The sequence below is a fragment of the Pseudorca crassidens genome, chromosome 13 (genome assembly GCF_039906515.1).
Source record: "Pseudorca crassidens isolate mPseCra1 chromosome 13, mPseCra1.hap1, whole genome shotgun sequence".
Taxonomy (NCBI): Eukaryota; Metazoa; Chordata; class Mammalia; order Artiodactyla; family Delphinidae; genus Pseudorca; species Pseudorca crassidens.
The window spans coordinates 283550-305286 of NC_090308.1; the positions used below are offsets into that span (position 1 = coordinate 283550).

Sequence of the window (21737 nt, forward strand, 5' to 3'; positions counted from 1 at the left end):
GTCGGGCCAAGGCGGCACCTGGAGAAGCAGGCAGGGCGCACGGCTGTGGGGACATGCGGTGAGGGCGACGCGGCCCAGGGACCGCGACGGCGCAGAACCACGAGCGCAGCCGCTGCGCCGAGGCGACGACCGAGAGCGGCCCAGACGCGCTGGCCCCACAGGCCCAGCCCTACCTAGAAATGCGCCAGCACAGCCGGAGACGCGCCCACGCAGCCCTCGGCCCGCCGCAGCCGCCGAGCACTTCCGCTTCCGCTCGGGCGTTTCCGCTCGAGAAACCGCCCCGCCCACTCGGTGGGCGGGGTCTGCGCGGCCGGGCCCCAGAGGCGCCGGGAAGCGCGATGCGCCGGCGCAGCGCCCGTTGCCTCGGAAACCGCGCGGTGCGTGGAGGTCGGGGTCACGCCTCGCTCGGCTCCCGCTGGCTCACCCGCTGGCGCTATGGGCCACTGGTGGTGCGGACGCGCGAGCCCGGGCCCTGACGCCGCAGTTTGGCGGAAGAGCGCAGGGAGGGCGGTGTGGGCTGTTAGGAGACGGCAGGCTGGCCCTGAGCCCGGGCCCCGCAGGAGGCAGGCGGCGGGGGGGGTCCAGAGCGGGTGGACTTTCCAGCCAAGGGACCTTGGCGCGCTGTCCACCTCGACCATGGGCCTCGGTGTCTGTCCTGTCTGGAGGAGGGCGGTGCTTTCCAGCCTGGGCTGACCAAGGACACAGCAGAGCACAGCAAGCGCTAGGTAGAGAGGAGCCTTGCTAGCATTGCTGTGACGGCGGCGGCCACCCTAACTATTCTGGAGCCCACAGTTTTAGTGGGCAGGCTTGCGGTCTGGAACGGGGCATGAGAGCTCCGGGGCGGGCAGCCACGGCAGCGGAGGAGGGGAGGAAGCGAGGACGCGCTTGCCTGGTCGTGCGGTGTCTGCGTCTCACGTTAAGGAGTTTGGACTCTGGTAGCCACCGCTTCGACTTTGTTTCTGCAGCTGCTTTAAGGCCAGCAAGGTTCCCATTAAGGACATGCTCCCCTGGGCTGGGAGATAGGCAGGCTTCAGATTATACACAATTCCCATTCCTCTGGTCACAACACCACCCTTTTCTCTACAACCAAGAGAACATTTTGGTAGCCAAGTGTTATGACAGAAGAATAACTTTGAAACCAATCTAACTTATTTTTTAAGTAAATACTTGACAAACTTCAATTAATAATATCAAGTTATTTAAGATGCATCTCAAAACCTATCTTTTCATATGACCTATCTCAGGAGGGCTGCTGCAAGCCCCAGGGAGCTGGAGGCTTCCATCAGGGAAATAAGATGGTCAAATATTGTTCCTGCAGGGTCTCTTGAAGATCAAGCACTCAAAAAGTATTACCACATTGATGGGAATTCCCTGGTGGTCCAGTGGTTAGGACTCACCTTCCACTTCAGGGGGCATGGGTTCGATCCCTGGTCAGGGAACTAAGAATCTACCCGCCCCCCCACCAAAAAAAAAAAAAAAGCATTACCAAATTGAAGTGACACCATATGTATGTATTAAATAATTTGGGAAGCAATCTCTTCATTCGGCCTACAAGGCTTTCATTTCCTGTTGATATTTTTTTCTAAAATCAGTAAAGAGTGCTCAGCACCTAATACTTGTTGGGTGCCATAGGGTCGCACCAACAGTATGTGAAATGGTCTCAAGCCTTGAGTGCACGGGTGGTTGGGGAGACAAACGCACACTTCAGGTATCAGGGAACAAGTGACACATAAAGTCTTAGAACACATGGATGAAGAAGGCAGCAAGGAGACAATGTGCGAGCTGAGCCTGGAAGGGCGGGTTGGGCCTGAGGCAGGATTAGAAGAAGAAGGACTTGTAGGCAGAAGGGGCAAACGGAGGAAAGCGATGGAGGTAGGGATTCAGGCGGTGTGAGGGAGAAGCCACGCATCCCGGACTGTAGGAGCAGCAGCCTCACACTGACAGACAGTGCAGACCCCCGGAGCCAGACGGTGGAGGCAGAGGAGGCAGGCCGACCACAGCCCCATTCACCACCCTGTGTGAGCCCTGCCACTCGGCGGCACTCGGCTCTGCCCCTCCTGAATGTGCACAGATGACCAAGGCCAACAGACGTTTGAGGAAGACAGCAAAAAAGGGAACAAACAGAAACTAGGGAGAGAGAAAATATTATAAAAAACTTCATGGTCTGCAGTCTCTGGATCATATACCAGGGAAAGGAAAAAAAAGTATATAAAAGAACATTCAGAAAATGTGCTCTTGAAAATTTAAGAAGCAGTAATTTAAACTTAAAAACTGATAGAAGATAAATTTGATATCTCTCAGATAACAGAACAAAGAGAAAAAGATGGAGAAAGAGAAAGACATAAGAAAATTAGAAAATTAAGAAGTTTGACATCTGAAAAATAGGAGTTACATGAAAGAGGACAGAAAAATGAAGTAGAGGACATTATTCAAGCAATAATTCAAGAACAGTTCCCGGATCTAAAAGACATGCTCTCCTGTGGAAAGGACCCACCAAACGCCCAGCACAAGAAGCCTATGAAGACCCACGTGAAAGCACATCATCACAAAATGTCAGGACACCAGGGGCAGCGGAAGGACCTTAAAGATCTTCCATAAGGAAAAACAGAAAGGTCGCATTTAGGGAGTGGAAACCAGCATGGCATGGAAAGTCTCAGTAGAGTTACAGGAAACTGAAATTCGGTGGAGCGCTAAATTTCAAAATTCTGAAGAAAATAACTCTAACGTGGAATTCTACTCAAAATCAAAATATTAGTTATAATTGTGAGGGTGGAATATTTTCAGATATGCAGCTCAAAAATATTTTCTACCAAATACCTTATCTCAGATACCTGCTGGAGGATATTCTCCAAAACTAAGAGGCCAAGAAAAAGGAATATTTAGGACCCGGACAGTAGGGAATCCAAGTGAAGAGAGAGGTGGGAAATCCCAGGAGAAAGCTAGAGACACATCTCCAGGAAAAAGCCAGTCCATGGAATGCCTGAGATGTTTGAGTGTTATTTCGTTTGTTTGTTTGAATTTATTTTATTTATTTATTTATTTTTGGCTGCATTGGGTCTTCGTTGCTGCGCGCGGGCTTTCTCTAGTTGTGGCGAGCGGGGGCTACTCTTCATTGCGGTGCGCGGGCTTCTCATTGTGGTGGCTTCTCTTGTTGCGGAGCATGGGCTCTAGGCGCATGGGCTTCAGTAGTTGTGGCTCACAGGCTCAGTAGTTGTGGCTCGCGGGCTCTAGAGCGCAGGCTCAGTAGTTGTGGTGCACGGGCTTAGTTGCTCCGCGGCATGTGGGATCTTCCCGGACCAGGGCTCGAACCCATGTCTCCTGCATTGGCAGGTGGATTCTTAACCACTGCGCCACCAGGGAAGCCCTGCTTGAGTGTTTTAAAAGGAGATATTCAGAGTTTGGTGACAGTATGTAATAGGTACATAGAAAGGTCAATAAGCAAATAAATTTGGCAATTGTTGAATCCAGTAAAGACAAAATTGTACAAAAAAGAAAACGTAATGGTGGCATATGCCTCAGCTGTGAATAATGATTCCATAATTTTAATGAGGTAAATGCTGAATGGTAATTTAATCAAAAGGATGCTATAATTAGTTTTGAAAACATGGGAGGTGACCTTCTGTGCGTTCATAAATATGTGTGTGTCTGGGAGATCAGGTGGAAGTGTTAGACCTTCATCTTCTAGAGTTAGGGAGTCTGTAGACAACGTACACAGCTGAAAAAGACATAGCATTAGAAAGTGTTTTAAAAATACGAGTAAATTTCAAAAGAAGTAGCTACGAGTTAGAAAGGAAAGAATTGGGAGTGGGAATGCATGGTGTAGGAAATTGCTATTTTTTTGTAAATCTAGAAGTACTATTTGAATCTTAAAATCTGTAAGTATATTACTTTGATAAAAGGAAACTATTATAAGTTTTAAGAAGTGATTAAGTAACTAGTACAATGGTAGTAAGTGGCACAATTATTACTCAAACTCGAATCTTTCTAAATTCTAATGGCTTCTTAACATTTTTTACGACTACATACACTACGGTGAAGGAAAGGAAGAGCCAGCGATTACTCCCACGTCTCTCTCCTAGGATCTAAAAGGAAAGTTGTACATAGAAATCAGTGTAAAAGGAGCACAAAGACTTACATGAGACTCTTCACATCCTTTTCCCCACCTTCTGCTTCATACCACCTGTAGACACTTTCCTGTGCCCTACTGTACACGTCAGATTTATCAGTTTGGGGATGAAGGATTTACATAAGAGAGAAAAACAGGGACAAAAAGAAAGGAAGAGAAAAAGAAAACTGTAGGTTGAAAGTAGGGAGAAGTTGGGAATTAAGAGACAGTAAAATGTTTCCCAAAAACTGGGAAAGAAGAAAAGCTACAACTGTTAAAACATACTGACTTCTACATGGCTGATCCACAGTAAATATTACAGAATTGTTTTGTCACTGAACAAAGAGCATCATACAGAAAGAAATTGTCCTCTTCCTCTACTGGCCGTCCTTGTGTCTATTTGTGACTTCTTGGGTCCCTGCAGGCTTCATGCAATCACAGGAGACAGCTAACCCATGTTGGAAGCCAGCAAGGCAGGAAAGGTGGGGCAGAAAGATGGAGGGCACATTGTGCCTTGACGACATGGTTGAGCCAGAAGTTAACTAAAACCACTCTACCTCCTCATTCTATGAGACGGTGTCTTTTTCTTAAAGTTAAGAATATTAAATTAGGGTTTTCTGCTATTTGCACCCAGAAGTATCGTAACTGTTTCAGCTTCTGCCCATGAAGGAATAATTCCTACAGAACTTGTCCTTCCACTGTAAACAACTAGATAAAATTTATGAAATTACTAGTTTTAGACATTAGGCAACAGGAAGTGAAGGATGGAGGTTCTGAAAGAAGACTGTTCTTTGATAAGATCAATTAAGCTGATAAACCCATAGCTGTATTGATCACGATAGAAGGATAGGAGGCACAGATTACCCGTAATAAGCATGAAGGATGGTATCACAGATTTTACTAACACCAAAGGGTAAAAAGGAGACTATCTGAGCATCTTTAGATGAGATGAAGAAATTCCTTGAACCATATGAATTACCAAACCTGACCAAAGAAAAAATAGAAAATCTGAGTAACCCTATATTTCTTAAACCCCATATTAAGTTGAATTTGTAAGTAAAAATCTTCCAAAAAGGAAAATTCCAGACCCAGGTGGTCTCACTGGTGAGTTCTATTCAAACATTGAAGGAAGACTTATTAATCCTACAAAAACTCTCTCCAAAAACAAAAGACCAAGCGACACTTCTCTACTTCTACCACTCATCTAGTGGCAGGAAGCAGGTCTGATTTCACTCTGGACCTCCAGCCCCTTGAGCAGTGAGTGGATGAGTGAATAAACGACTAAACGAATTGGCCTTCTCATTGCCATGTGCTCTGGGCCTGACAGTAGCCCCAGCTGTGAACTGTGATTGACATAAGCCAGTCGTGGTTCTCCCATTTCCCTCGACTGCGTTTGGATCGGTGGTGGCCTGTGACTTCGTTCTAGCCCCTGAGAAACGCAGGTGGTGGTGGTGGGTCATTCCCTAATGTACTCAAGCTGGACCCTTGACCTGAAAACAGCTATGTGTCTTGCTTCAGTTAACCTACGTCTGTTAATCAGAACAGTTCCAACTACCACGAAAACAATTCATAGTTCATGATTGTTCCTTAAATGTCCAGACTCACCAACCCTGCCCCTACTTACCTAGCAACACATCCAGGCATCCATTTTGAGAGCAGTTTGCAATCCTTAGTTATTAGCAATGATGACTGATAAACAGCCCCGTGCCCCATTCTACTTTCCGGAGACAAAGCAGCATTTGGAAACAGATCTCAATGGTGAGCCAGTGCTGTCCCCACTCTGCGTCTCCTAGGAGGTGTGGGGGGTCAGGGGGGAGTAAGAATTACAGTGACAAGAAGGAGGGAAACTGCTGGAAAGTATGTCTTAGTTTTGAGATTAGGAAAGGTGTTGATGCGAAGGTGGAAAAACATTTGCCTAAACTTGTCCCCCTTTTTTCTCCAATACTTAGGCTGTTTATTGGGGTCCCTTTCTCTCCAGCCCATTTACTGGAGTAGGGCTTTGCAAAGCCGTCTCCTAGCAGCCGAATGCAGAAGGCCCATTCATAGTACAATGGACGGAAAGGAAAGAAAGAGCTCGGTTTGTTTAAACTGCCTCTGTCTTCATTCACAGCCCGATGTCCGTCTGCATTGTGACACCCACAATGGCACTAAGGGACTCATTGTGACCGAAAACAAACCAAAACAGAATACGGGATGCTAAGATAAAAGAGTCACGCAACAAAATCGCTTAAAAAAATCTAAGTCGCACATCTGAGATTTATGTTACCTTTTGGCTGTGTGGCCTATTGACCAGTGTTTATAATGACCATCAGAGTTTAATAAACAAAAAGATAAATGGGAACTTGTACATTTTCAAGGCGCTTCCACGGAGAGGATGGGTATGCTGGGCTGCTTTGGAAGCTGTTTAATAATCATCGTTCTTTGTTTGCACAGCATTCGGGAGCCACCCTCGCACGTTGCGCTTATTTTCCTTCTGGTACACAGGCCCTGGCGGTGCCCGTGTGGCCAGGCAGCATCCCCCGCACAGCCGCCCCCGCCCGCCCCCAATCCCACCTCCACCCCCTGCCCCGACCGACATCAGATGCTGCAGGAACCCACGCCCAGTTCAGCAGGCAACAGGTGGAAGGTTGAATAGCTTCACACGTTTTTCGGGAGGGGGTGGGGAGAAAGAGGAAAAAAAGGAGGGCGGGAGGGCAGGCTTTTGGGAGCCGATTTAAGGATTAGATCAGATGTTATTGCTAGTGAAAAATTAAACAGCCCGGTGCTCTGGGGAGTGCAGATTAATATATTTAGTGACTGTGCGCACAAAGGCCGCTCATTGTAGCCACGTCTGAATGCCTGTGAATAGGATGGAACATATGCGGCCTGTCACCGCAGGTGCCCACATCTGTTCCTCTGCGGGCAGATGCTCGCAGAAAGGAGGTGGGAGGCGGGGAAGGACGGCGCAGTCGCGCAGGGCAGCTCGGGTCCGGCTGGGACAAGCGGGCGGGGCGGCCTCCTCGCGGTTCCGGCCCGGCCCGCGCCCCGCCCCGCGGGCCGGGTGATTGACGGGCGCCGGGACCGGCGACAGGTGCCCGCGACCTCCGGATGGGGCGCGTCCCGGAGCGAGGCCTCGGGAGGGCCCGAGTCGCTCGCGCCGCCCTTTCTTTCCCATCCTCATTGTCTGACACGGTCACGGGCCGGCGACCCCCAGGTGGGGCCGCGCCTCGGTGCAGGTGACCGGGTGGGCCCCCCCCCCCCACACCGCCGCACGCCCGGCGGCCGGGGGTGACCCGCTGACCTGGCCCTCCCAACCCGGCGTTCATGCCCCTGCGGCGAGTGCCCGGCCCGCCGCCGCCACCCCCTCCAGGCAGCCCTCCGGAGCGCCCACTGGCGCCGCACCCCCTCCAGGCAGCCCTCCAGAGCGCCCGGCCCGGCGCGTTCAGTCGGGGGCCGCTCGGGCGGGTGAGCGGAGCAGCTGCGCGGTCATCCGATCGGGACAAAGGCGCCCGGAGCCGCGCCAGGTAAACAGCGCTTTGTCATGGAGATGAGCGCGGACCGCCGGGCAGATGATCCCGGGGTCGGAGGAGCGGACTCCGCGCCGCCAGCTGAGCCACGCGACCGCCTTTCTCATGCAAACCAGCGCATGCCTCCGCAACCCCGGCCCGCGCTGCGCCCCAGGGCGCGGGGTCCCCGCTCCGGACCACGTGGCCGGGCCGTCCTTCCTCCCTACCGCGGGTGTCTGCGCTTGGCGGGTGGAAGGGAGGGCGGAGGGGAGGCGTCAAGCCCACTGGGTCTTCCCTGGGCTCTGTCCTCCGGTACCGGCGCCCTCCGCCTCGCGCCAACCTGCCGCCCACCAGGAGTGGTCCTGGGCGTCTGCAGGCCGCCCCTCCCCCGAGGGAAACGTCCCAGGGAGGGCAGGGGAGGCCGAGCTGTGGGGCCTTCCTTGGTGTGCCGCGTAGCGTTTATCCTTAGCGAGAGGGAAGCCCCGGAGCCTGAATATAAAAGCTAGATCTGCCCCTCTTTCCCGCCGTGGACAAACGGATGGCTTGGGTTAGGATGTATCTTCAACAGAGTGATCCGGAAGGAACTTGATCAGGTGCAAACACACCGTGTATACATTCGGGTCAGTGCGTCCTGTAAATGTTCACGTGTCTCTGGGGTTCTGTCCTTAAGAAGAAGTAAGGGACCATCCATCACAGCCACCCCGCGCGGGTGAGGTTGTACCCACAGATGTCTGTGGAGCTTCCTGTGTGCGAAGCAAGCAGGCCAGTTCCTCTGCTCTTTCACCCGCTGAAGGATTCCAGACCTGTGACTGATGGGGAATGGGCAGAAGGGTGTGCTGGTGGGAGATGTGATGCTAATGCCAATGAATAAACTTGCTTTAGGTTCCCTTCATCATCTTCTTCTTTTTCAAGTAAGCTGGCATGTTTGATCAACACCAGATTTGCTGCCTGGAAGTTTTTCATTTTCTTGTTCTGAACAAGGACCCTAATTCTTCTTAGGAATAAGAGAACCTCTCTGTTGGGTATACAGTATTCAGTTGGTCTAAGAAAACACAAACCCCACTCAAGTCTCCAGACTTGTTTACACAGAAAACTGAACCTGGGGCTGGCCTGGAGTCTGGGTCCTGTTCTGGGCACTGTTTACTGCAATCTGCTCAAGCCCTCCTCCCCCGCCACACACATACCTCGGGGATAGAACCTTTCTTTGGGCAAACGGGGATGGAAACAGGATGGGGCTGACCACAGTGTGAGTCACACTCACTGCTGAGGACGGGCATATTTAGTCTGATAAAATGATGGTCGTGAGCTTTTATTCCCAAGTGGCCTAATAAAATGATGGGGAAAATGATCAGGGTCGCCAGCAAGCAGAGAACTCAGCTGTAGTTGGTGCGGCTGTGGTTCTGATTACAGCTGAGCCTACCCTGGTCATTGGGGTCACTCGGGCTATAAGCGCTGAATGCCCGGCAAAAATAAAACACCAACACCAGGTGGTGAATCCCTCGCCCCACTCCTGTGTCTGATGTATTGGGTGCCTTCGAAGCCCTAATGAGCCTCACTTTGTACAGTAAATTTGCTGAGACATCAAAAAGTATTTAAAAGAAAGTTTCCTGCTTTTTCCTAATGAGCAAGGTGAGGATTTATGGTGTGTGTGGGAGGAGGGAATCTGGCTGCTAAAGCCAGCACGGGGGCAACTCTGTTTAACATAGTCGAGCTTAAGCTCCCTCCTGCATTTAGGGGGTTCAGAGCGATTAGTCGCAGGAGTATACAGACATGCAGTTAGGGAGTGAAAAAACGCCATTTGGTTTGGAGCAGATGGCTGGCTAGGGGGCTGATGGCGTCTAAAGGCGTGTCATCCCCCTTCAGCCTGAATCCCTAAGGGCTCCCCTTGTCTTCCCAATCAATGAAAATTAAAGTGCAAAGAAAGGATGAATAGTTGGACCTCGAGTCTCTCCTTTGTTCATCTCAGCTACTGGTGTGCAGGAGTTAAACTACAACAGACTCCTATAGAAACACTGAAGTTAAACAGTCTCCCGTTAGCTCAGCTTTGAAAGGGAGAGGGGGAGAGGGCCCAACGTGGGGTGGGGGGAAAGAGAGAGAGAGAGAAGGAGAAGAAGATGGAGAGAGAAGAGGAGGAAGAAAGTAGAGGAAAGAAGAGCCGGAGGAGGAGGAAGGGCAAGAAAAGGGCTTTCTGCTTGATTTCCCCAATACAGAATTGCGTGGCATAAATTAAGTTGGAAAAGAATGAACGCTTTGGGCAGGATTCTGATGGATTTTACGATGCCTTTCAGTTCCGCTTTGCCGCTGTAATCGAGAAATCTGTGCCATGTCAATTTAACAAATACTTGATACTGAGGCGGGTTTGTTAAAGATTTGGGGCAAGTCGTTCCCCCCCCCCAAGGTTTAAGCCCTTGGGCGTGGAACTTTTTATTTCCAGTTTTCTAAACAGGCATTCAGATGAGCCTGTTTCCCACTTCCATTTTCTAATTAAAAGGTTCCCTATATTTCATTTCTTACCGAAATCTACTCTCAGTCTGGAAGCACAGAGGATTTAGAGTTCACATTCCTTTCTTCTTTTGGCCTCTCCTGCTCCTGGAACCCTCTTACCTCTCTCCCCACCACTGTCTCTCTCTCTCTCTCTCTCTCTCTCTCTCTCTCTCTCACACACACACACACACACACACACACACACACACTCACACACACCAGCTTCCATGCAGTAGGGAGCAGAGTTCTCAGAAATTAGCTTTCAGAGGAAACATGGATGTAGTGAAAAAAGGATGCTGACACTAGGTGGCAAGATTAAATTAGGATTCGCACTGGCCCGGCCCTGTGGTGATGCAGCGAGTCCTCGAAAAGTCCACAGAGGGCGGCCACGCCGGGACTGCCACCGTCCTGGGGGCACAGGAGGTTTTGAAGTCTCCATTTGTTGTGAACCAAACCGTAGGGGGTTCTGGTGGGGTCCAAGCCTGCCTTTCTCACCTCAGCCTTAAACATTACATGCACATTACTTTCGATTAATTCTTTGCTTCTCTGGCATCAGTGGAAAACCTACAATCTGTCCTGAAGGTATTTGGGAGCCTGTTGCCTAACAGCTGGAGGGATGGCCATGAATGACTTCAACTGATTACTTTGGTATTTGAGAATTTTCCCTCTTCCCGTGCATTACATGGTACACTGTGATCTCAACATCTGCCTCAATGAAAGTCACACTTTGCCAGGACAGTGCACGTTCCCACTAACAAGGCAGCCGTAGCACACCTAGAGCAAGGCCCTTGTGGCCAGGCGCCCTGGGGCTGTGCTGCCATCCAAGTGACATGTACTCCAACGCTCACACTGCTCGTCCTGGATGAAGCTGCCCTAGGTGTTGGGGGGAGGGGGGAATAAAGGAGGAGCAGAAGGGGGTGGGAGAGAGACCTCGAAGTGCGCCCAGCAAGAAGTTGGCTGCCGGAGTAGGAGTCCAGGCCCCACCTTAACTCTGCATTGCGCCCGCAACCATGAGAGCAATTTAGATAGCTCATTGTGTGATAACGTGTGTTCTCGGCCCTCCCAATAAACTCATTTCCCTTAAAAAAAAATGAAAACAAAAGTTCTAGTGTCTGATGGACGTGTAAACCCTAATAAGGTGATGGTTGTGCGAAGGTTGCGGGTTGAGTCGGCCAGGCTAGAGGGTCTTTAGAACATGTGCCGGACATTGTTGCAGAGGCCGCGGCGCGCGCGGAGGGGAGCTCTTTCTCTCCGCATTGTGCGGGGAGCAGGTGCGGTCTGCATTACCATACAGCTGAGCGCACAAAGAGCCACTGATTCAGCCTCGCACAATAACAGACTGCCTTAATGACAGCCACGCGAACGACACACACCAAACTCACTTTTTACCAAGCAGAGGGAGGCCGAGGGGGGAAGACACAGGAGAAAGGGGCCGGAGACCCAGGAAAGGTGTCGGAGGCCGAGAATAGCGCCCGGAAGGGTGCGTGTGTGTTTTTGGGGCGGAGGGGGGGCGGTGGTTTAAGGCGTCAGGATCCCGGGCGCTAGCCGGACCCCGCCCCCCAGCGGCCGCCGACCAGCGCGGGGACACCCCGAGCTCGCGGCAATAGGGTCCCCGGGGGCGCCGCGCTCGCCCCTGTGTTCCCAGACGCAGAGTCGCCGTCCTTGCCCGGAGACGTCTGGGTGTCAGACCTTCCCAAACTTCCCGAAACTGCCGCTGCCCTCTCGCCACCCTCTGCCCGCCGCTCAAGCCTGCCCCCTCCCTCTCGTGCCCGGTCCCCCGCCCCGGAGACTCCTCCTTAGGAAGAGGCTGCCCGGGAGAAGGGGCGGCCCACCGGGAACTGGGCCTCCGACTTCGCCCCCGCCGCCAGACCCCGGCCGCGGCGCGCAACAGGGACGAAGGCGGGCGCCGCGGCGACCGGAGAGTTCCCGAGGCCGGACGCGGCCTCACCCGCCGGGTGGCTCACGGCAGGGCAGGGGCGCAGCGCCACCCCCGCGGGTCCCGGGGCCTCTGCGAGCCTGTGGCCGGGAGGGCAGCGCCGAGGAGCCCGGGCGGCGGCACCAGCCTCGGGCGCAGAGGGGATTCTTGCGGTGAACGTTTTACAGGAATGTAAATGAGTGCGTTTCGTGCGGTGGGGGGCTGGGGGCGGGGGCAGGGGAGGGCCGGGGGCGGGGAGGGTGGGGGCGGGGAGGAGGGTTGCACATTTTACAGCTCACTGACCATTTGGCGATCCATTGAGAGGAGGGTTTGGAAAAGTGGCTCCTTTGTGACAGCTCTCGCCAGATTGGGGGGCTGCTCATTTGCATCTCATTAGCCATGCGGGCGGCCGGCGGGATATAAGGCGGCGGCGCGGGGCGAGCCCGAGCCCTTGCGCGCCCGCGGAGCCCCGGCCGGCGCCGCACCAGACGCACAGCCTGGCGCGCAGCCTCCGCCGGGACCCGGTCCGGGACCCCGGGTGTTGACCTGGATGGCACTGGCTGGGTCCCTGGGAAAAACTCGGGTCCAGGGCGCTCCCCGGACCGCGGCCGCCGAGTGAGCTGGCCGGGCCGCACCCGCGGGCGCTCCGCCGGCGCCGGATTACCGCCTCGCGCGTGGGATTTCCAGACCCCGGCTCGCTAATCGGACTCGCGGGGAGCCCTGCAGCTCGTCGGGAATTGGGCTGAATATCTGGACGCTTTCTCTCCTCTCTTTTTTTTCTTTCTTTCTTTCTTCCTTTTTTTTTTTTTTTTCTGCGAAGAATCTTGAGACAAAACCAGGAAGCAGACGACCCCTACCTACTCGTGGATTGGAAGAAAGAGGGGAAAACCGAAAGTTGCCGCGCCAGAAGCAATCTCTCCGGGGAGCCTTTTTTTTTTTCCCCCCTCGTGCATCCCCGGAGCCGCAGTCGCCTCCGCAGGGAGGATCTAAGGAAACTCGGCCTCCGAAAGAGCCGGAGACGGACCCTTGAGGAAAGAAGTCCGGATAATCCCAGCCCGAGGCAAAGCGGCGGCGCTTTCCTGCCCGCGCTCCTGGAGACACCTTCCTCCCCGAGCATTCCCTGGCGATTTCAGAAGAGAAGGGGGACGCGAGGAGAGCGAGCGCGGCCGGCGGTGCACCATGGGCCGGCGGTGCGCCCTGGCCCTCGCCGTGCTCTCGGCCCTGCTGTGCCAGGTAAGTTGCCAGGCGGGGTCCTAAGGGCCGCGCCGTCAGGTAGGCTGTCAGCGGGGCTCTCCGGCTCCCTGTGGCGTCAGGTGGGGGGGGGGACCCGGGGCGCGGGCCGCGCGGGGGGCAGGGCCCGGGGCAGGACGCGGCCGGACGGGCTCCCCGCGCCTGGAGCCCCACGCCCTAGCCTCGCCCGCAGGTCTGGAGCTCCGGGGTGTTCGAGCTGAAGCTGCAGGAGTTCGTCAACAAGAAGGGGCTGCTGGGGAACCGCAACTGCTGCCGCGGGGGCGCGGGGCCGCCGCCGTGCGCCTGCAGGACTTTCTTCCGCGTGTGCCTCAAGCACTACCAGGCCAGCGTGTCCCCCGAGCCTCCCTGCACCTACGGCAGCACCGTCACGCCGGTGCTGGGCGTCGACTCCTTCAGCCTCCCGGACGGCGCGGGCGCGGACACCGCCTTCAGCAACCCCATCCGCTTCCCCTTTGGCTTCACCTGGCCGGTGAGCGCCGCACCTGCGGGCGCGGGGCGGGCGGGGCGGGCGGCAGGTGGGCAGGGAGGCGGCCGCCAGCCCTGCTCCGGGGCGCGGCGGGGGCGCGCGGCTGGGCCTGGGCAGGTGGGCGCCGCGGTCCGCGGGGGCCTGGGGCATTGACTCCACGCCCGGGTGATCTGCAGGCGGCGGCGGCGGCGGCGGCGGCGGAGGGGAGTGTGGGAGGTGACAGCCGGGATAGAGTGAGGCAGAGAGGCTGAGGACCCGGGACATTTCCGTATCCGGTCTCTGCGCCTAGCCCCCAAGTTGAACGGGCCCCTTCACTTGGGAAAGTTCTAGTTCCCCAGCTCGTGGACTGGCTAGTTGTTCAGTCGCCCTCGCAGCCTGACAGCCCCCAGGCCCTCTGCTTGGCGCCTTCCCCAGGAGACTGCAGACAAGCCCCTCCAGCCCCGCCTGCTGCGCGCAATCGTTTTTCCTTTTCTTTTTCTTCTTCTTTTTTTTTTTTTTTTACTGCGATATCCTGTATTAACAGGCTGAAAAAACACGTCAGGAAACCACTCTTTAAAAAGTTCTTCCATTTCCTTAAGGAAAGTGAAATCAGACAAGAGATGTACAGAGACCCCCCCCCCACCCCCACGACACACTGCACACAGACCTGCGACGACTTGGTCGTCCCGAAAGCTTTGATTCTTTTTTAAACATTTCTGGTTTATCTTCTGTCTCCTCCCCCTTCCTCCAGGGAACCTTCTCTCTGATCATTGAAGCTCTCCACTCTGATTCTCCTGATGACCTCGCAACAGGTAAAAACAAACCAAAACGCTCCCAAACTGTGCAAACTGCGTCTCCAGTTATTATGTATTTGAGTTCAGATCTCCCCAGAAACAAACGTCTGCATCTTTCATTCTGCAAGTTACTCCGGAAGGTTGAGGAGAAGAGCCTTCAGCCTCCTTGCCCAGCATCCTTTCCACCTCCCTCACTCCCCGAGCCTCTGGGTTCCCAGTCAGAACCAACAGAGCATCCTCTTCCTGCAGAGAACCCGGAAAGGCTCATCAGCCGCCTGGCCACGCAGAGGCACCTGACGGTGGGCGAGGAGTGGTCCCAGGACCTGCACAGCAGCGGTCGCACAGACCTCAAGTACTCCTACCGATTCGTGTGTGACGAACACTACTATGGGGAAGGCTGCTCCGTCTTCTGCCGCCCCCGCGACGACGCCTTCGGCCACTTCACCTGCGGGGAGCGAGGGGAAAAAGTCTGCAACCCTGGCTGGAAAGGCCAGTACTGCACTGAGCGTGAGTCCCTGCGGGGGCCGCCGCTCCCTCAGTTTACCCTCCGCAGGCCTGCTCCCCACCCCACCCCCGGCAGTGGGGGCATATTCTCTGAGCTGCTGGCATCTTGGGGTTTTAGCCCCGGAGGGATGTTCTGGTGGGGAAACCGGGGCCAGGGAGCCAGAGAGATTTGCTGAGACCCCACAGTTAGCCAGTGGCAGGTTGGGGTCAACTTAGACGTTTCAACTTCCGCTATGGGAAGCTGCCTTTCTTAATCAGGGAGGATTTTGGACACAGGGCCAGGGGTCAGGAAGTAAGCCTGAGGGAAGGGAGGGAGGAAGGAAGGGAGGAACAGAGAGGAGGCTGTGTGCAGGGCGTGCTTTTACCAAAGGAGTTCTCTTTGCCCAGACAGCTTCTCATTGAAAAGTGCTTCATTTTCTCTCCGGAGTTGGTGTGCTTGGCCCGTTTAAAAACACTCCACTGTTCACGACACTTTCACTCGCGGGGTCTATGGACGTGGGTGGGTGTGTTTCGAGGCCTGGGCCTGCCAGCCCTGCTTGTCCTGCTTGCGGGATGCTCACGTAGTGCCCTGCCTGGGAGGGGGGACATACCTTTACAGAAGTGACTTAGGCCCTGCCTGCCGTAGTTCTGTATTCTCCAGGCAGGCAGGGTAGCTGCACAGGTGCAGGGGGCATAGGAGGGTTGTGAGGACCGGCTGGCTCCTGGGCCTGGTTCAGCTGGACCCCACTTGCCTCACTGCCACCTCGCACTCTAGGTGTCAGGTGGGGTGGGTCCTAGGGCTTCCCCAGAAACCCCAGGGAACCTTGCTTCCGCCCCCGAGCCTGGGAACCTTCTCTGGCAGGACAGAACCTCTCGCCGGGAGGCGAAGCTTCTCAGTTTGGATTTGCGCGTACCTGCAGTGTCATTGTCGCTCAGCCCGCACAGCTTTCCACAGCTCCTCTGAGCTCGCCTTGGCCTGAGCTGGCTCTGTTGTCTTAAAAACTTGTGGAGCGGCTTGTTAATGAGTTTCATAACCAGGAGAAGGGAGCCAGCTGAAACCTCAGCCTCCAGCCTCCCCACCCCCTCCGGGACCTCTGGCCGGCCTGCCGCCTCCCTCCTGGCTACCCTCCCTCTCCCTCACCGTGGGGTTGCCATAAACTTAAACTTTTTTTCTTCTTATTCAAACACTGGAGTCTGTCCCCGCCCCCAGCTCGCGCGTGCCATCGATTAGATCTCTCCGGGGATAGGCGGCTGGGACGCACGCCTGTTCCCATTGGTGGAAAGGGTGCACGTGTGTGTGTGTGTGTGTGTGTGTGTGTGTGTGTGTGTGTGTGTGTGTGTGGTGTACACGCTGGGGTGTGTGTGAGGGGTGGGGGCATGGGGGGCGAGGGGGAGGCCGGTATTGTTGCACTGGGGCAGCTGCTGGGAGAGAACAGACAATAGAGCAGCTGTCTTGCCCTGGTACTCTGCATACCAGCTGTCCACCCTTATCTACACACACACTTTCTGGGTATTAAGAGGTGGAGCTTTGTGCATAGAATTGGGAAGTGGGGGAGGAGGAGGGGGAAGGACTTCTGACCCTCTCTTAGAAGAAAAGGGGCCGGGTGTGGGGGGGGGGCTTCCGCGCTCTTTTGTCCTGGAGCCGCTGTGTTAAGAAGAATGCTCCTCCTGGGCTGAGTAAAGTCCGCGGTGGTTACCGGGCAGGACGGTCGATGCCCGGGGCTCGGCGAGGCTCTGTGGCGGAGCTGGGCACGGTCTGTAGCCCTGTTGTGCTGGGGGCCACTCTGGTGGGCTTGACGCTGTGCCTTTTCTTCTCGCAGCCATCTGCTTGCCGGGGTGCGATGAGCAACATGGGTTTTGCGACAAGCCAGGGGAATGCAAGTAAGTTTGCAAGAGCTGCTTTTTTCTTTTTCTTGTTGTCCTTTTACACCTAGTGTATTAGTAAAGCATCTCTAGATGTGCTTTTGAAAACCGCAGGTAAGATTAGCTGGTTGGAGGGAGCTGTTTTTCTGTGTTTCTACTAAATAAATACATGGACGGGCATAGGGTCAAGGGCTGTCATCCATCTAAGCTCCTCAGTGGTGTGGAACTAACAGATGGAGATTTAAAAAGAATTGGCACAGAAGAAGAGAGAGTTTAGTTGGTTCTCAAACTTCGCAGCACATTAGAATTACCTAGAGATGCTGCCCCGGTTGGCCCTTGGACCCAGAGTCAGACCCTCTGACGTGGGACGAAGGCATCCACGTGGTTTAAAGCTCCTGAGGACGGTCCAGTGTCCTGCCTCATTTGAGAACCAGCGGTGTTGATGCTGTTGGAAGACAGTCTCTCGTGATTGGGAAAGGTGTCGCTAGGAAGCCGGTAGCGTCAGCGTCCACTGACTCTGTCCTCTCCTCTAAGGTGCAGAGTGGGCTGGCAGGGCCGGTACTGTGACCAGTGCATTCGGTACCCCGGCTGTCTCCACGGCACCTGCCAGCAGCCCTGGCAATGCAACTGCCAGGAAGGCTGGGGGGGCCTTTTCTGCAACCAGGGTAAGCCTCCTGTCCCCCGCCAGGCAGCCTGGCTTCCCGGGCTCTGTCTCAGGGAAGTACGGTCTCCCGAATTTAACCCTGGGCCTCCCTTCTCCTCCTCTTCCCGTCTCCACCCTGACAGACCTGAACTACTGCACACACCACAAGCCCTGCAAGAATGGGGCCACCTGCACCAACACGGGCCAGGGAAGCTACACTTGCTCTTGCCGGCCTGGGTACACGGGGGCCAACTGCGAGACGGAGGTGGACGAGTGCAGTGCCAGCCCCTGCAGGAATGGAGGGAGCTGCACGGTGAGTCTGGCCACCGTGGGCTCTCCTGCCGAACCGGGAACCCTGGTTTGAGACAGACCGTGTGGGTCCCTCGGAACGACGTAGGAGAGTTTCTTCATCTTCTCCCTTACTCAGGACCTCGAGAACAGCTACTCCTGCACCTGCCCGCCTGGCTTCTACGGCAGGATCTGCGAGCTGAGTGCCATGGTGTGTGCCGACGGCCCCTGCTTCAACGGGGGACGGTGCTCGGACAACCCCAAGGGAGGGTACACCTGCCGCTGCCCTGGGGGCTTCTCTGGCTTTAACTGTGAGAAGAAAATGGATTCCTGCAGTTCCTCACCCTGTTCCAATGGTAAGGGGGCCGCCTGACCCATCCGAGACGTTGTCCAGTGGTCCACACTGGTGAGAACGCGTCAGAAGCGCAGAGTTTAGTTTCAGGCTGAGTTCATCACTTTGTGAGTTGCCTTGCGTTTCAGAAGCCCTTCCATCTGAACAGTGAGAAACTGTTCATAGAAATCTCATCCCCGAGTCTGGAAGCACCCAGGGAGCTAGGAAGGCAGGCAGGGGCGTTCCTTGTCCGCAGGGCCCGGCGCAGGTGGAGACGCAATGACCTGCGCGCCGTCCTGCGGCGCCTCGGGTGCCCGAGACCCCGAACATCAGCGGGTCAGCCCCAGCGCCAGCCCAGCCACTGCGCTTTTGGAGGGAAGCCCAGCTCTGCTCTGTCACCAAGCAGAGCCGTCTGCTGCGAGGATGTATGGTCTCCACGAGTGAGGGGGGCGCCCTAAGCAAACTCACAGAGGGGGAAGCTGGGCCCCAGGCAGGCGGGACCATTCTGGAAGCGTCTGGAGCTTCTGCGTGGGGTGTGATAATCGATGGAGAGGAATCAGCTCGCTCTGCTCTCCATGTTCTGTACAGAAGGTGTGGCGTCCTGGGGTCAGGCTCTCTCTCCTGTTGGTTTCCAGCCGCTGAACCAATAGAGCAGTGGGTGCTTCATGTCTAGAGAGGAAGAATAGGGAGGTTTAGCAGGCTTGGCTCTGGAAAGACAAAGACCAAACCCCAGCCTCCTCCCTCCCTTCCTTTCTTCGTTTCTCTTTCTTTCTGTTTCAAGTCTTACTTGTCACTAACTGTGTAACTGTGGGCAAGCACGTCATCCTCTTTAAGCCTTGGTTTCCTCATCTGTAAACTGGGTCCTTTGTTGGCTTGCTGTGAAGGCGAATGCAGCACTGTAGGCAAAGCGTTTTGCACGGTGCATGTCAGGAGGTATTAGCCTGTATTTTTTAGGTGATTTATGGAGCTTGACCAGAAACCCCACCCCGGCCCTCGCCGTGGGCCTGTGTTTGATGTATGTTGTCTTAAGCGGTGGCCTCTGTCCGGTCTGCCCCTGTGTCTCTGCTTTGGTGTGTGACGCAGCGGCCGGGGCAGCACGTGCTTCAGGGCATTTTCTGGGTGACAAGCCGCTGCCCTTGTCCGTGTCCCAGGTGCACAGTGCGTAGACCTTGGCGATGCTTACGTGTGCCGCTGCCAAGCCGGCTTCTCTGGGAGGCACTGTGATGACAGCGTGGACGACTGTGCCTCTTCCCCGTGTGCCAACGGCGGCACGTGCCGGGACGGCGTGAATGAGTATTCCTGCACCTGCCCCCCCGGGTACACGGGCACAAACTGCAGTGCCCCCGTCAGCAGGTGTGAGCACGCACCCTGCCACAACGGGGCCACCTGCCACGAGCGGGCCCTCCGCTACCTGTGCGAGTGCGCCCGGGGCTACGGGGGCCCCAACTGCCAGTTCCTGCTTCCCGAGCTGCCCCCGGGCCCCGTGGTGGTGGACCTCACCGAGAAGTACGTGGAGGGCCAAGCCGGCGCGTTCCCCTGGGTGGCCGTCGGCGCGGGCGCGGTCCTCGTCCTCACGCTGCTGCTGGGCTGCGCTGCCGCCGTGGTCTGCGTTCGGCTGAGGCTGCAGAAGCGCCGGCCCCCCGCCGACCCCTGCCCGGGGGAGGCGGAGACCATGAATAACCTGGCCAACCGCCGGCGGGAGAAGGACATCTCTGTCAGCGTCATCGGGGCCACGCAGATCAAGAACACCAACAAGAAGGTGGACCTGCACACGGAGCCCGGCACCGAGAAGAACAGCCTCAAGGCTTGCGACCCCGCCGTGGGCTATAACCTGCTGCAGGACCTCAAGGGTGCCGCTGCCAGCGGGGAGCCCCACAGCAAGCGTGATGCCAAGAGCCAGCCCCAGGGCTCTGCGGGGGAGGAGAAGAGTGCCCCGACCCTCAGGGGGTGCGTGCTACGGGCCAGAGGGGACAGGCGGGAAGGCCAGCAGCGGGGAGGGTGCCCGACCCTCGCGGGGTGCCTCGGGCCAGGCCGGGCAGGGGGACCAGCTGGCTGTGTTCCTCCAAGCTCTGGTCATTGTACTGTTCAAAAATGTTTTCACGTGTTGACTATGGATGTCTTTCATTTCCCTTCTAGTGGAGAAGCAGCTGAAAGAAAAAGGCCGGACTCTGTGTACTCCACTTCGAAAGACACAAAGTACCAGTCGGTGTACGTCATATCCGAGGAGAAGGACGAGTGCGTCATCGCAACTGAGGTCAGCGCACGGCTGCCCGACCCACCCTCGGCCCGGCCGGGTCGGAACCGGGCCTATGACTTGCGCTAACCTCCCCTCTGTCTCTTGGCCCCCCCTAGGTGTAAAGTGGAGGTGATGTGGCGAATTCCCGTTTCTCTTAGAATAAGTGAACTTCCAAGGATATCTGCCCCGACGATGCTGCTGAGAGGAGCGGAGGTGCTCGTGACTGCTGCTGGGAAGCCAGGTCCTCTTCCTGCCGAGGGGGCGGCCGGCAGGCGTTCCAGGCGCCTGTCGCACTGCCTTTTAGGACGTTTCCATTGCACTATGGACAGTTGCTTTTAAAGAATATATATTTAAATGAATGGACTTGATCACTACGTGAGAAGCTCGCACTGCTTGGAGTGTATATGTTGGATTCTTATGAGCCAGTCTTTTCTTGAATTAGAATCACAAACACTGCCTTTATTGTCCTTTTTGATACTAAAATGTGTTTTTTCTAGGTGGAAAAAAATGTGCGTTATTTTTTGGATTTGTAAAAATATTTTTCATGATATCTGTAAAGCTTGAGTATTTTGTGATGTTCATTTTTATAATTTAAATTTTTGGTAAATATGTACAAAGGCACTTCGGGTCTATGTGATTATATTTTTTTGTATATAAATGTATTTATGGAATATTGTGCAAATGTTATTTGAGGTTTTTTTTTTTTTACTGTTTTGTTAATGAAGAAATTCCTTTTTAAAATATTTTTCCAAAATAAATATTATGAACGACATCCAGAGGTGTACTTACTCACCCCGCGTCAGAGCAGACTTTCACTCATACTCGTCCGAAGCCGTGAGGACAGAAACGGCCTCTGCTTTTCTGTTTCCCAGGTCTTTGCATAGTTTCATTGGATTGATGAAAAGCAACTTTCCTCGCTCCTCTGCCCACCTCAGAGAACCCTCCAAGGTCACTGTCAGGAGAAGGAAGGGGCGGGTGCGGTGCTGCTGGTCGCTTGATTCCCTGAGCATCCCCTGAACTGCACGGAAACCTGAGGGCTCTTCACGTCCGGTCAGTGCTGAGACGCCTCGGAGCTGGTCACCTTCCATCGGAGCCTTATTTTTATCGGGACTGGAACAAAGCCTCATTTTGGATTAAATACCCACAGAGCACTTTAATGTCGTCATGACAAAGGCTTTCGGTCCTCGAGTAGTACTTATTCATTGATTTGTGGGTTTATCTCTAGCTAATTGAAAAGAGTTAGTTGCCTCCTAATTCAACCACGGTTGCCATGGGACAGACAACAGCAATGATAAAAACACTCTTCTTGGGTGGTTACTACCTCCATGTGAATTATCTCATTAATCCTCCGAGGTAGTAGCTTCCTTACTCCCATTTTATAGCTGAGGAGACTGAGGCTTGGGGAGGTGAAGGT

At 54.9% G+C, this 21737-nt stretch overlaps 2 protein-coding genes and 1 long non-coding RNA gene across 16 annotated transcripts in view; 2 read left to right on the forward strand and 1 right to left on the reverse strand.

Moving 5' to 3' along the window:
- FAM120B (family with sequence similarity 120 member B) overlaps positions 1–277 on the reverse strand; it is a 94133-nt gene extending 93856 nt beyond the window's left edge. For 12 of the 13 annotated variants that reach the window (XR_010933518.1, XR_010933515.1, XR_010933512.1 and 9 more), the window contains exon 1: positions 174–277. The gene's annotated coding sequence lies outside the window, so the exon portion shown is untranslated. The remainder of the gene's footprint in view (positions 1–173) is intronic. The other variant, XR_010933519.1, reaches the window with a different exon arrangement.
- Positions 131–6446, forward strand: LOC137204312 (uncharacterized). The gene is made up of 2 exons (XR_010933521.1): positions 131–377; positions 6055–6446. It is a non-coding gene; the product is annotated as an uncharacterized lncRNA (long non-coding RNA).
- Positions 6447–11762: 5316 nt separating this feature from the next.
- DLL1 (delta like canonical Notch ligand 1) lies at positions 11763–21095 on the forward strand. 2 transcript variants are annotated; one of them, XM_067701492.1, is made up of 12 exons: positions 11763–12189; positions 12810–13222; positions 13413–13709; positions 14437–14497; positions 14729–14986; positions 16783–16843; positions 17360–17490; positions 17612–17781; positions 17896–18112; positions 19239–20034; positions 20224–20341; positions 20440–21095. In XM_067701492.1, the coding sequence occupies exons 2-12, from the start codon at positions 13169–13171 to the stop codon at positions 20443–20445; spliced, it is 2169 nt and encodes a 722-aa protein (XP_067557593.1). In that variant the 5' UTR covers positions 11763–12189; positions 12810–13168; the 3' UTR covers positions 20446–21095. The 2 variants fall into 2 exon arrangements, with proteins under 2 accessions (XP_067557593.1, XP_067557594.1); XM_067701493.1 differs by having other exon boundaries at positions 11763–12181.
- Positions 21096–21737: the final 642 nt, after the last annotated feature.

What these genes read in the sequence shown, in the direction of transcription:
- DLL1 (XM_067701492.1), top strand. Translation starts at nt 13,169, where the DNA reads ATGGGCCGGCGGTGCGCCCTGGCCCTCGCCGTGCTCTCGGCCCTGCTG. An exon ending in AGGCCAGTACTGCACTGAGC is followed by an intron (nt 14,987 to 16,782) that starts GTGAGTCCCTGC and finishes TTCTTCTCGCAG; the next exon opens with CCATCTGCTTGCCGGGGTGC. An exon ending in GGAATGGAGGGAGCTGCACG is followed by an intron (nt 17,782 to 17,895) that starts GTGAGTCTGGCC and finishes TCCCTTACTCAG; the next exon opens with GACCTCGAGAACAGCTACTC.